The 12,738-nt window shown below is 48.6% G+C and overlaps 1 protein-coding gene across 6 annotated transcripts in view; it reads right to left on the minus strand.

The window, feature by feature from the left end:
- LOC135919284 (protein cappuccino-like) overlaps nucleotides 1-10,263 on the minus strand; it is a 42,763-nt gene extending 32,500 nt beyond the window's left edge. For 4 of the 6 annotated variants that reach the window (XR_011507354.1, XM_070521796.1, XM_070521797.1 and 1 more), the window contains exons 1-3: nucleotides 6,913-8,689; nucleotides 3,094-3,269; nucleotides 1,525-1,669 (exon numbers count right to left, since the gene is read on the minus strand). Coding sequence is in view for 5 of the 6 variants with exons in the window: in XM_070521796.1 (XP_070377897.1) it covers nucleotides 1,525-1,669; nucleotides 3,094-3,269; nucleotides 6,913-8,599 (2,008 nt within the window). In the remaining variant the exon portion in view is untranslated. Of the gene's footprint in view, nucleotides 1-1,524; nucleotides 1,670-3,093; nucleotides 3,270-6,912; nucleotides 8,690-9,003; nucleotides 9,138-10,245 lie in introns of those variants that run through there. The other 2 variants (XM_065453022.2, XM_065453021.2) reach the window with 2 other exon arrangements.
- Nucleotides 10,264-12,738: the final 2,475 nt, after the last annotated feature.

The following is a 12,738-nucleotide window of genomic DNA, read 5'->3' on the forward strand; positions in this document are numbered from 1 at the left end:
ATAATCTTCTACCTTCACCTTAAAAATGACACAGCAGCCATAGGTGAAATCTGCTGCCCAAAGAAGGAACACGCTATACTCATGAATAACATTCAGCAATTAAGGAAAACCTACAGAGCCAATGCGAACTCATGACAGCACTTTTGAATACATTCCACAATGTTTAGGTTGCAATTATTTAAGCTGGGCAACAGAAAGCCAAGCATTCCTATTTACTACAGAACTTACAATAATACAAGAGATAAAAACACTGCTTGTTATATTTCATCTTAATTTTCCCCTTCTCTTTCCCACATTTTGTCAACATGCAAAACCATCGCAAGCAACAAGCTTAAGCCAATTCAGCAGCTGCTCCAAGAGACCGGAACAGAAAATGCCATCAAACTCTGCTGGACCACTCGTAGCATACTTGATTTGACAAATAGAACAGCGCTAACACATGCAACTACAAAGGAACAAGGACGAGACAAGTGCTTGTGTCTCGTCCTTGTGGTTGCATGCGTTAGCGCAGTTTTATTTGTCAAATCAAGTATGCACCAACTCGCCCAGAAAGAAGTTTTAATACTCATAGCAGTGATACGCATGCTGAATCTATGCCCCCAAAATTTCTTTTCACTGCCACATAAACTTACATAAATTTGCCTGCAAGTTAAGAGGCTGTTCTTACTTGCCGGTAAAGCACTGTGGCCCAATGGGTCACTGTTTCATCGTCGTGGGAGTTCTTCCCACCATTTAGAGGTCGAAGAACATCACATATGCCTTGAAAACAAGTTGAAGAAAGTATTGATGTGCATCTCCTGTCTTTACACCCTATGGTTTGTTTGTTTTCCTTGTGCACCAAAAGGAGCAAAAACAAAACACCAACACGTAATCGTAATTGCCATGATGCACTAGGTAGCCAGCCGAGGTCAGATTTAAATGTAAGCCATTTGTGTGCACACAGTGTAGGCCTAGCTCAGTTGATTTCAGATAAAGACATGCATTAACGAGTACGCATGAGGCGAAGTCCAATAGCCATTGCATAATCACTGGGTTTTTTAAGTCAGCTCTGCCGCTACACATTCTTGCTATGCCGAGAAGCATATTAAAAATGCAACGGGGCCCCTGTCACAGGATGCAGCGTACACTTTTCTTTAATTATAAAGGAGCGCATGCGCCGTCTTTGGTCACAGTACGAACACCGAGGCATCTAATAACTGTACTAGCAGCCATACAGAGCTGTTTGACGTTTCTGTGGCCCCCAACACCACACCCTCCCCCCCCCAAAAAAAAAATTTGAATTTTTAAAATTGTTCTGCATAGGAAAAAAAAAAAAACACCTGGTAAGGTCCACATGTCATTGCTGAATAAAAAGTGAACAAGCGTCAACCCTGGTGATTGCAAAACACGTTGCTCCATGGAGCACACAATCTAAAGAATGCTACTTTCGCAAGCTTCCAAGTGCTAAGGAACAAAACATGCATATGATACACACAATGTATGTCAAGAGCGAATGTGACAACTGCTACAGTGGCGAGGTCTTACCTGCTTCTGTGTATCGAAGCCCAGGCCTGGCATCACCTTCCGAGTCTGGTGGCGGCCAGTAGTCCGTGGTCAGTTTGCCGGGCACAACGTTGCTCACCGGGCATGCTGGTACTTCAGAGTGTGTCCAGTAGTACATCAGGTCGGGCTGTAGAGGAAAAGGTTACAGACTCATTAGCATGCAAATACTTCCTTTCTTCATTCGTAACATTTGTAACAGGTTTCAAGTAATCCCTTGCTTGTGAGTTTATTTCAGTTTTCTTAAGCTATTGCATTTGAAAGCATATATGTTTCTGTATGCATCTCTAATGTTGCTTTTGATGTTGTAACTTTTAATTTATTAAACGAATTTACTTAATAGGAGGTCCCTTTCAGCCATGAGCTATGGGACTTGCTCCTGTGTACTTTTATATGCGTGACAACATTGATGTGAACTAAAGTGCTCTGTTCTGCTCTTATGGACAAAGTTACGGACAAAATCACAGATAAATGTTTCTCTAACACGCTAGCAGAATGTCTACTGTAGGCTAAAAGAAAAAAAGGGGCTGGTGGAATGGAAACAAGCCCTATTTCTTGTCATTAGCATAATGAACTTAAGTAACACCAAATAAGGATGACAAAAGAAATGCTCGCTGCTTAAAAGATCACAGTAAGCCAAATAACTGGTGCCTACAGGCAAAGCAGCAACTATTTATCTAAAATATTGCCTCAGTTTATGCATTTATTGAGTAGACAAGACTAAAATGGCAAAAACAAGAAAACTGGTTTTGCAGGAGCACAGTTAAAATATTTCCTAGCTGTGGCTCGCCATTGCTTGAAACTTCTAGAGAATTCAAACAATACGAAAGCAATTCTTCAGTTTGCACTAAGCAGGCAGAAAGAAGCAGAAAAACTGACATCGTAATCTACTGTAAATTCAAACTGGAAAAGTAAAACAAACAACTGTGCTTGAAACAGGTACTGGCATGGTCAGCCGAAGACTTTGTTCAATAAAACTTCAGTTGGTAGTCAATCCACAGCCTTGTCTCTGACACTTATGACGCCTCTACTTCATGCTGTAAAAATAATGAAATACCAACTTGGCTACTTTATCATTTTGCATTCTAGTTGTTAAGTTCTGTAAGAAACATACTGCAAGGCCTCTACTATATTAAGCTTCATTTTTCACTTAGCAACAGATTAGACAAGGAAATTTCAAGGACTGCTGTGGCCATAATGTTACGCATCTGTGGGCTTGCTTGCTTATTCATTCATTCAATACTGCCAGCAGCATCTTGACAGCCAAGGCAGGTACAAGGTTAACACCAGTTGTCAGTTCAGTGCGAGAAGTCCACCAAAAAGTTCAGGAATAAAGTAACAAGCAGACTTTGCGAAAAGTATAAAGAAAGATTGCAGGCATATAAGGAGGTTTACCGAATGGCGGGGAAAAAAATGGAAGCATGATATAAAGACTCTTACAAGTAGAAGAAGTAAATGCCACAGACTGCTACAGAAAATGAAATATGGCCAATAAACTATTCATGCGACGTCACCAGCACATGCAAAAATGAACTGCTGCCGCAGCACACGCACCCGAAAGAGGGATTCGAGCGGGGCATTTTCATCCTCTATCTGGCGCAGCACCCCTGCGGCCAGCAGGTGAGTGCAGAACTGAGCCGCCAGCAGCTTCAGGTCCTGCTTTGTCAGCAGAAACCGCAGGTAGTGGTCTTCCGGGAACGTCGTGCAGAACCAGTTGAGCAGCATCTGGCCTGAAACGGTAAAACGTGCGACACCAAATTTGCCAAACTCCACTAGACAGCCACGTTCTGTAAAGTATAGCAGCTTGGGGAGAGGTTTGACAGGATACCATATGGTGCAAATAATTTATCCCACACATTCTTCTCGTTCCCATAGGCTATAACACCCGAGCTTAATTACTCTTCTTTATAGAACAAGATAACTAATCGTTCGCCCGAAAGGCAGCACTAAAAGCACACATGGGATATGATTAACAGAGTAATTGGCAACTCAGAGGCGATTTCGATTGCGTCGGACAATATACCCTGTTTATAATTTGCAAGCATGCTTTTCTGCACTGCATGCTTGCCCATCTAATAGCGACTCCTGTCATCATTCAAACGAAGGTGAAGTGCCAGCTGCACGTACTGGGGCTTGCCACTTGCGCATGTTCATCGCGAGAGCCCCATTTAACATGTTTTCCATGTCACAAGACAAGCAAACTGTGATTGTACATGCTGTTTGTAAAAAATGACCATCCTGCCACTAGTTGCACAGGCTGCCTCGCAGGAACACCCTCAGGGTAATGGCAGCGCAGCACCATGCGAGCAGATGAAGGATGAAAAGAATGGATGAAAGAAAGTATCGTCGCACAAGATCATCGCAGAATCGTCGCAAATACACAGGAGCTATAGGAGGTGCTTAACGAGGGGCTCCAGATGAATTTCATGAACGCTTTAACTACTAACTAACCCAACTATTAAGTCCTACTAACTGACAATCGCAGGGAACAAGCCACACTCGTCAACTTGGTTTGCTTATGCTTCACCACATGACAAAGAAATCAGTGACTACACCACAATCACAGGGATATGAACTCTTGTGTGCAAGTGATTCAATACTGCAATACGATAATTTAATGCAATGATGCAATACTGGGATAAACGACACTATTAACATACAGTGAAAAGATCATGGTGCATCCGTAAATAATGCAGCTTCATACAATCTAGCTTTGCACTGCTGATTGTGTGGTCGTTCACCACTTTTCGCGAACATGGAGGTAGAATAGTCAGAATAGTATTTAACTGAGCTCATCTTAGCTGTGGAGAGTGTTTAGACAAAGCTATCAGACTCCCCAAGGAGTGGTCAAAGCTTATCACATTTGCAAAGGAAACGAAAACTGTTGGCCGAACATCGATTGGCTTAGTTGACAAAGATGTTTCTGTTCCCAGTAGATATTTTCTCAACAATAACTCATGCAGATGGCAGCACCAACTCATGCCACGTGTATATTTGTGCTTGTTCATACGTGTGAATGCATCAATAGACCCTTCAGTTGTGTGTCAGCAGTTATGGTGTGTCATTCTTCCTAGCTGTTATATGTTGAAAACAGTATAAGACAATGAGTGTATGTTGCTTTTCAATGGACCTTTCCAACGCCAACTTGAGTTGCAGGCTATTCGCCACTGGGTATTTTGCAACAGAACTGCTTGTTGGCCTAGTTGGTGCTTGCTGAAAGACATGTTTTTGGCACAAGTTAAAACACACACAAAAGAAAGACACTAGTGTCTTCTATGTCTTCTATGTGTCTTCCTTTTGTATGTGTTTTAACCTGCTGCAAAAAACATGCCTTTTAGCCACAGAGTGTGTTCTGCTCAACGAACCTCTTTCATGCCAACTTTGGTCACAGGGTATTTTCCACTGGGTTTGTGCTGCTTTTCAATGGCAAAAAAAAAAAAATCTTTAAAATTTATCTGACGCTGAGCAGAATTGAACTTGAGTTATATTTATTTAATCTTAGTCTGAACATACATTAACACATGCATGGACCTTGCTCTTGCGCCGCTAGATGGAGCAGTGCATCTTGAGGGAAGGGCAAGAGTCCTAGGAGCCCAGCTGCATACACACTTCACACGTGATTCGTTTCGGCACTGGCAATACGGTGTCGCTACATTGCTTCAATGCTAATCGTGCTAACCTTGACATTGCTCGCGAGATGGGTTCAGTCGGATTTTCTTTTCTACTTTCTTTCACGTTTCGGCACATTCAAAACCGTCCCATGTGGAAGCTACACTGATTCAGTGTGTGTTCCAAGAAACAAGAAGAGCTGTTAAATGCCACCAGAATAGTTTGGTCCATTAACACATGTGCAGAAGCTCCACTCCCCATAGCTTTCCCTTCTCTGCCACAGTAAGTTGTCCGTGAGTAGCGAGTTTTGCTGTACGTGTCACGACGTCATGACAATGCCGATGGAACCCAGGTCCAGCACTCGGAGACTTGTTTTAGTACTGAATCAAAATATGTTGCAAGTGTTTCTTCAGCCTCATACATGCCAAGTGTGATTGTTTTACATGTGAGAAGCACAGGGAAGTGTTTCTGCAACTACTAAAACATGTACCAGTACTACTTTAACAAAACGGCCCTCCGCCATGTAAGGAGCGCTACAATGAATGCTTGTGCGGTAATTTAACACATTCACTGTGGCCGCTGAACTTTTCGATGCCTCAGTTCCAGTGTGTCGTGACCCAATGCATGGTAACACCAGGCAGTTGCACTCTTTTGAAAGTTTCTCACGGAAAGAGATGGCATCACGACACAGCCAGTCAGAAGCAAACAGCTGTCCCTCTCCATCGATTTCTAGCGAGGATGGCACATGCGCAATGCAGGACAGCCTTTCACATTCGCACAGTGGGAATAACTGCCGTGACCCACGCTTGAACGAAAGTGTTAATCCCAAACCCCATGAAAGCGATTTTGTGTGCAACAGCAACGAACGACAGCAACCAGTGATGGAACAGGCCATCACCCGAACAGATCACTCGTTCTTGTCACTCTGTTCTGCACATCTATAATTTGTTGCCCAACGCCCGAAAGTGCTATGAGGGACTAGCCAATAGTGTGAAGCCAGAACTGGATGTACATCAGTCAAGTACTGCCAATTGTCGCACATAACAAGCAAACGACTGAATTTTGATACATGCAAGGATTAGAACCTGATGCAAGACCTTCAGAAATATTTTATGCTGCTCTTTACAGCAAAACATCAATTTAAATTATTGAAGCATGCGTCACACCAGTTTTGGCAGGTGTTTGCAGCACTACCTCCCACCAGGAACACCGGGAAGGCGTCGGTCGCATGGGGTTCAAATTGTAGGCAACGAGCAGACGTGACACATCTGCATCGTGTTGCTTCTCGCCGTCGTGCCAGAGATCACTGGCATGGGGTTTTTTACTTTAAGGACAGCACTTGGCAACCGCAGGTAGATGTTTTCTGCTTAAATTTGAACATTACTAAAAATTATTCATCGCAAAAACCAGAACTAGACAGTTTGCATGATGTTGCCACGGCTGAACACACTTCAGGGTGTACGTCAAGCAACTGCAGCACTGCGCCAGTACAGACATCTGCACTAATGTATAGAGTGCAAAACAATTAGGTTCGTCGCTGTGATAAGAAATCTATATGTGTACATTACTGACCGATATGAAGGACACTTCCAACCTCGTACGTATACCAACTGTGGTATTTTAGTTTGCTCGGAAGCACAGTGTAGGAGCATGCCCGAGACAGCTGTATAGTGTGGACGTTTGTACCTCGTAATTTATGCATCTTGTTAACAAGTATAAGGCTGCACGCTAAAAACGTGTAAGGAACAAGGCCAAGGCACGCACCTTCGAATTTTTCATAAATGCTGAAGTCGAGCTTCTCGGGAACCACTTTCGGCCGGTTCACTTTCGCCTCGATGGTCGCGCGCTCCAGCGTCAGGGAGGCAACTTTGCGGAGCACATTGCCAGCCAGCGGGGGCGCGTCGTCGTACGCCGAATGCCGGCGACCACCGCCGCTCGTGACACTGGAACCAGCAGGTGCGCCAGGTTTTGCATCGCCACTTTCCTCGTTGGCTGCGGCAGTAGCCGATGCCGAAGGCAGTGCGGTCGAAGGCGCGGAGAATTTGGGTAGAACCACCTTGCGGTGCTGCGTCAACGTGAAGGTGGGCGCGGCATAGCCCGCTGCCGACGCCGCTCCCTCGCTGGTCGCCTTGTTGGAATCGCCGCGACCCAGGCTCGTGCACGACGGGGTCGCGCGGGCGACGGAGTACACCGACGTCGAGTCGGCTTCACTGTGAGACCGCACGCGCAGTCCCAACGCGGTAGCACTGCGGTACGCGGGTAGCCCGCCGGTAAGCGTCGTCGTTCCCGCGCCATTCGCGGTGACAGGCGCCGAGGAGGGCGGGGCCGGCTGCTGCGGAAACACGAAGTCGGCGACGTCGTCGCCGAAGACGGTCGTATCGCTCGCGTTGCTCGGAGACCGCTGCGGTGGCGTCGTCCCCGCTTCGCTTTCGGCCGCCGTCCTCGAGGACGACGCGTCCGCTACGACGCCGTCTTCGGAATCTGCCAGGTGCGAGACCGTGTCGACGTAGACCGAACAAACCGAGCTCTCCGGACTCGACTCGCTTCTTCTCTTCTTCGGGGTGCCATTCGTACCCACTACGTGCGACTCGGGGCCCGTGCCGCCGACTTGGCATTTTCCCGCAGCGACGCCGACGTCGTCTTGCGCAGCGGCGGCGGCGGCCGCCGCCGACGCCGCCTTTCGCGCAGTCTGCGGAGTCTTCCGTACTTTCCCCCTGACGACGTCGCGGCCCAACCGAAAGAGCCCGGGGCTACCTTTGGGCGTCTCGGACAAGCCGTCGGTGGAGCCCTTGGCTCTCTTTTCGGCCTGATGACCGCTGCTGCTCGCCTTGTTGCCCATAGTGTCTCCTACGGGTGCGGCAGCTGCTGCTCTGAAGGTGTTCGCCGCCGGTGCGGAGCTAACACCCGCGTCGTCGTCATCGCCGCCGCCTTCGGCGGCCGCCGCATCACCTGCCGAGGCGTCGCGCAGCAGACGACCTACGCGGTTAGGCCTAGCGATCCTCCGCCAATCGCCGGCCACCGAGACCGCAGCGACGCCGTCCCGTTGGCTCACGCCATGGCTCCGCTTCGGCTGGAACGAATCCGTGACGCCGGCGGCGTCGTCGTCTGCTTCAGCGACGTCGTCTGCTTCGCGGCCCACAGAGATGGGCTCCGATGGCGGCATCCCGGCCGGTTCTGCCCGCTGGTTGCTGCTTTCATCTTGAACGGCGACGGCGACCGGTCGCTTTTCGAGGAATACCGAGCACTGCGGCGTCGCAGTTCGCCTCGCCGCCGGTCGGCCTCGCTGCTCGCAAGCGACGGAGGCTTTTCTCCCGACGGTTCCAGCACGAGCAGCCGTCGCGGCCGCTGCGGCGAACCTCTCGATCTCGTCGCCGAAACGCTGGTGGTTGGCGTTGGGCTGAGGGAAGCGCCAGAAACGCCACTCGACGTATTCTCCCCGTTCGTCGGTCATGGGTCCAACCTGACGCGGCTGTGCTCACGCCGCCACCTGCGAAAACGCGCAAATGTGAACGTCAGCTGCCGGCCGTACGGCGCAGTGAAACGAGACCTTCTGACAGCGCAAATGTGTGTTTGTTTACGGCTAGTGCCGACATCCAATCGCGGCACGTCTTATCTGATAAGCATGAAGGGCCGCCCGTTTTGGTAAGGACACGTCATGCGCGGAGGAAATGCGCAATCTGTGCACGTCCTTGGCACAGAACAGTACGGCGTATCTAAGAGCATCGCATATCGCAGGCGATAAGCGCACTGCTGACTTTGTCCAACATGTAGCAACGTGCAAAATTACGATAAAAGGGTGACACCGTTGGAATGGCATTCGATAGCGTTCGAATTAAGTTATGCGAAACAAATTACCGTAAAATGAAGCGACCTATATAGAGAGGCCGCGATAACCAGCGGCCCCGAGATGTCGCATCTTCGTCTTCTATCTCCTCAAGTCAACGTTCCTTGGCTCAAGTAGCCAAACCTCCGCTGCTATAAAAGGCTAGTCAAATCGAAGGCTTCCAAATCACACACACAAAAAAAAGAAACAAAAATGTGGGCGTGGCTCCAGACCAAAATGAAAACGCGTGGGGCAACTTGGAAGGACCTTTCGTGCCCGCGATAAATAATTATGCACGAATGCTGTGCATAAAAAAGAAAAAATATAAAGATCAACTTACTTGAGATAGTGCGTGAATGGTGACGCCCAATCGTAATTAATTGAGTTACAATTGACGACACGCGGAGAAGAAAGCGAAACTATTTGCCAAACTACACGTATGTCCCCCATCGAATGACGTTAAATAAGTTTCAACCACCGTATAATGTTTGGTTCCGATTGACATTAGCTGACGCTATAGCTGCCTCAGACTCGTACGCGGAGTCAAAGTATCTACAATCATGAAATGAAACATCGTACCAACTGTTCGACTTGATTAACGCGAGACCATACGCTAGGCAAGCTATGTCTAACTAAAGCAGTAATGTCGATTTCTCAACAGCACAGACACGTGCAACTTTTTTATTATTATTATTACGACGCACTCACTTTGCCTCGCCGCTTAATTTCCAAGTCGTTCTCCCGTCGCGTGTAAAAAAGTGCGGTACGCATCGGACCTTGTCCGTCGTGGGTCGTTTAGAAAGTCGAGACAGACCTATAAAGGCGCCGTACCTTTCGAGCCGTTTCTCATGAATACATTGTTCTAAAACCGAAACGAATTTACATTCCGGGCTGACCAGTGCGCATGTACACACAAAAACCGACGAGCTCCACTCTCGTCTCACTCGCCACATACACTCGCTAGCTCGGTAAACTATACGTGCCTCTTGAACTGGCTCGCGCTACAGCACACACACACAGACACACACACACAGCGCCAACTTCTGTTCTGGGCCGGATCACGGGGCGTTGCGCGGACGCCCAAGCCGCCCGTGCCGTGATATATCTCGCTTTCGTATCTGGCCTTTGCTCGTAGTACGAGTTTCGTGGCGGAAAGCCCGAGCGGGCCCAGCTAACCCCGCTGCCGCTGCTTGGATGGCGCGCGCGCTCGTTTCAAAACGACGAGATCGCGCCGCCTGCTACCTGCACCGTTCCACTTGACAAAATAAACTCACCTGTTGCGCTTTGCCAACTCCACGTGCATCGTCGTCTCGCCGCGTACGACACGGACGCGTGACATACGCACACACACACACGCAACTTTTGTAGAGCGAACGAAAACAACTCGCGAAGTCCACAAAGCCGTACGGCCGGCCGTCTGTCTGTGTCGCCGGGCCGCGCTGTCCGGTTTAGGAGGCGAGAGGGAAAATATGGCCGCCGGAGTGAAACGACCTTGGTTGGAACGAAGACGCGAGCGAAAGAAGCGATGCCTCTTTCTGCGTTCTCGGACGCTTTGTTCTTCTTGCTTCGCAAAGTTGCGTGAGCTTGCTGGCTGCCGCGTTGAAGAGCGTCTTCTTCCCTTCCCGTATTTTTTGGTGGGTGTATGGGTGCTAGCCAGTGGCGCGTCGCCGCTTTATTTTTCCCCCGCATCCTGCGGTCCGCCGGCTCCGCCGTCCGGTCCGGTCGCTCGACCAGCGTTGTTGCGGAACCGCGTCGGTGCGTCAGGTGCGTGGTTGTTTGTGTGTGCGTGCGGATGTGAGCGAGGAATCGCCAGTCACGGTCTGTTGTGCGGCGCTGTTCGTGGTCGTTGCGTATGGCGGAAGTCGTCGCGCATAGTGGTTCCTCGCCTGTCGCTTCTTCTTTTTTTTTTTTCCATTTCGTCCGGACGGCCGCATCGCCACCGTGCTAACCGTGTGCTTCATTTCAGTATGTCACGCCACGCGGAGAACAGAGAGGTCAGAGAGGCCATCGACAAGGGTCGCGGAGGTCAGGCGCACCTGGATTGTCGAGATTTGCGAGGATAGCTCAGACATCGTCGCACCTCTGGACGACAGGAGTTATTTCGTGAAAGGACCTCGCGTAGACACCCAGAGAAGATGCCGCACCGATAACGTTACATTACGTTTCTGGCGGCTGCGAGCTCACCACATGCTGACGTCACCTGGTGGCTAGCTATACAACTGCCACGTCCCTGCTGTTGTGAATAAAGTTTGGTGACTACCTGGACCGGTTACAGGGAGCATGGTTGCGAGCCTGTTTATGTGCTGTGCACTGCTTAATATTGTTGCGCTAGGTTTAATATTCTTGCTACTAGTCAACGACACACAATGCCTGACCAAGTCGGGTACATCCATAAAGCCATATATTGATGTCTTTACCCATTGTACCCTGGAGTGTTATTCTGGACATAGTCAAATTACGCCATTGTGTCGAATCCTGTAACGACACCATTTTGAGACAATCAGAGAGGCAGTAGCAGCCCTCTGGTCCAGTCAAAAATGTCAAGTTGGCGGATTCGAGAATATGGCGGAATTTCACGATGTCCACAATAGGGTACCTGGAAGCGATTGAATACCATGAGAACGCAAAGGACTGTGTGCCATGTTATGACCCATGGACGGTACTATAACTTAGCTAAACACAGCAGACCCTCGTTTTAATAAAATCGCTTTATTCGAATTATCGCTTCATTCGGAGTGCTAAAAGGCTCCGACTGCAATGCATGCATTTCATACCGGATTGCTTGCATTATGGCTGGCGCCAATCTTGGCGAAGTACAAATTGCAAAGCAGGCATTCCGCACAAGACAGTTCAGTACTGCATACGAGGCGTCATGCTTTTTCTATCATGTGATCGCAAAGAGCGCTGCGAAGGGCGATCCACCACGTGGTGAACAAATCCTCAGGGCATTGTCTGCAACGACGTCACTAGTAAGATGCCGATTTTGGTGCACCGGAATCGCGGCCGCCTTACGTCTCTCACCGCAATGGTGAAATACTCATTCCACCATAATGATCACGGCTGGGGCGACGCCGTTCTGTTCCCTCTGCAGGTGTCCATTTATATTCTCCCAAAGGGAGCGAAGTTGCAACTCCCCTTTCCTTTCGCCGCTACTCGCCGAGCGCCATCATGTGATCTAAAATGGCGTCAAATGTTTCACCACGCTGCGGAGAAGCAAACTTCACAGACGCGAAGCCTGCTATTCGTTTCCTTCATTGCCATATCAACGTCGCTATTCGCCGCTTCACTAACATGCAGGAGATGAAATGATTGACGTCATTGCATAGCATTAATGACATGTGATGACACCAGATAACAATGCTGACATGTATCTGTGACCTTTATGGACGGCATGAATGCCATCATGGCATGAATGAATGGCATGACATGTATGACATTACATCAATGATATGACAAGAATAAAATATGACATCATCATGACATAGCACAAGTGACATCAGATGAGCGTGAATTACATGCATGACGTGACCTGCATGTAAATGACAAGAACGACACGAGGCATGATATGTACTACGTGCACATACATAGTGGCCCGAGCTAATTCACGGCATGAAAGACGTGAGATGAACAACGTGATGAAAATTCAGCGGCAATTTAACGGTAAATGCGAGAGAAATGTGTTAGCATTACGTCACAACTCCTCGAGGTCCCGAATTCCATTATTTGAACCCCGTTCACCACATTGCAAGGTGTTTGTTGCTCGGAAT

The sequence above is a fragment of the Dermacentor albipictus genome, chromosome 7 (genome assembly GCF_038994185.2).
Source record: "Dermacentor albipictus isolate Rhodes 1998 colony chromosome 7, USDA_Dalb.pri_finalv2, whole genome shotgun sequence".
Taxonomy (NCBI): Eukaryota; Metazoa; Arthropoda; class Arachnida; order Ixodida; family Ixodidae; genus Dermacentor; species Dermacentor albipictus.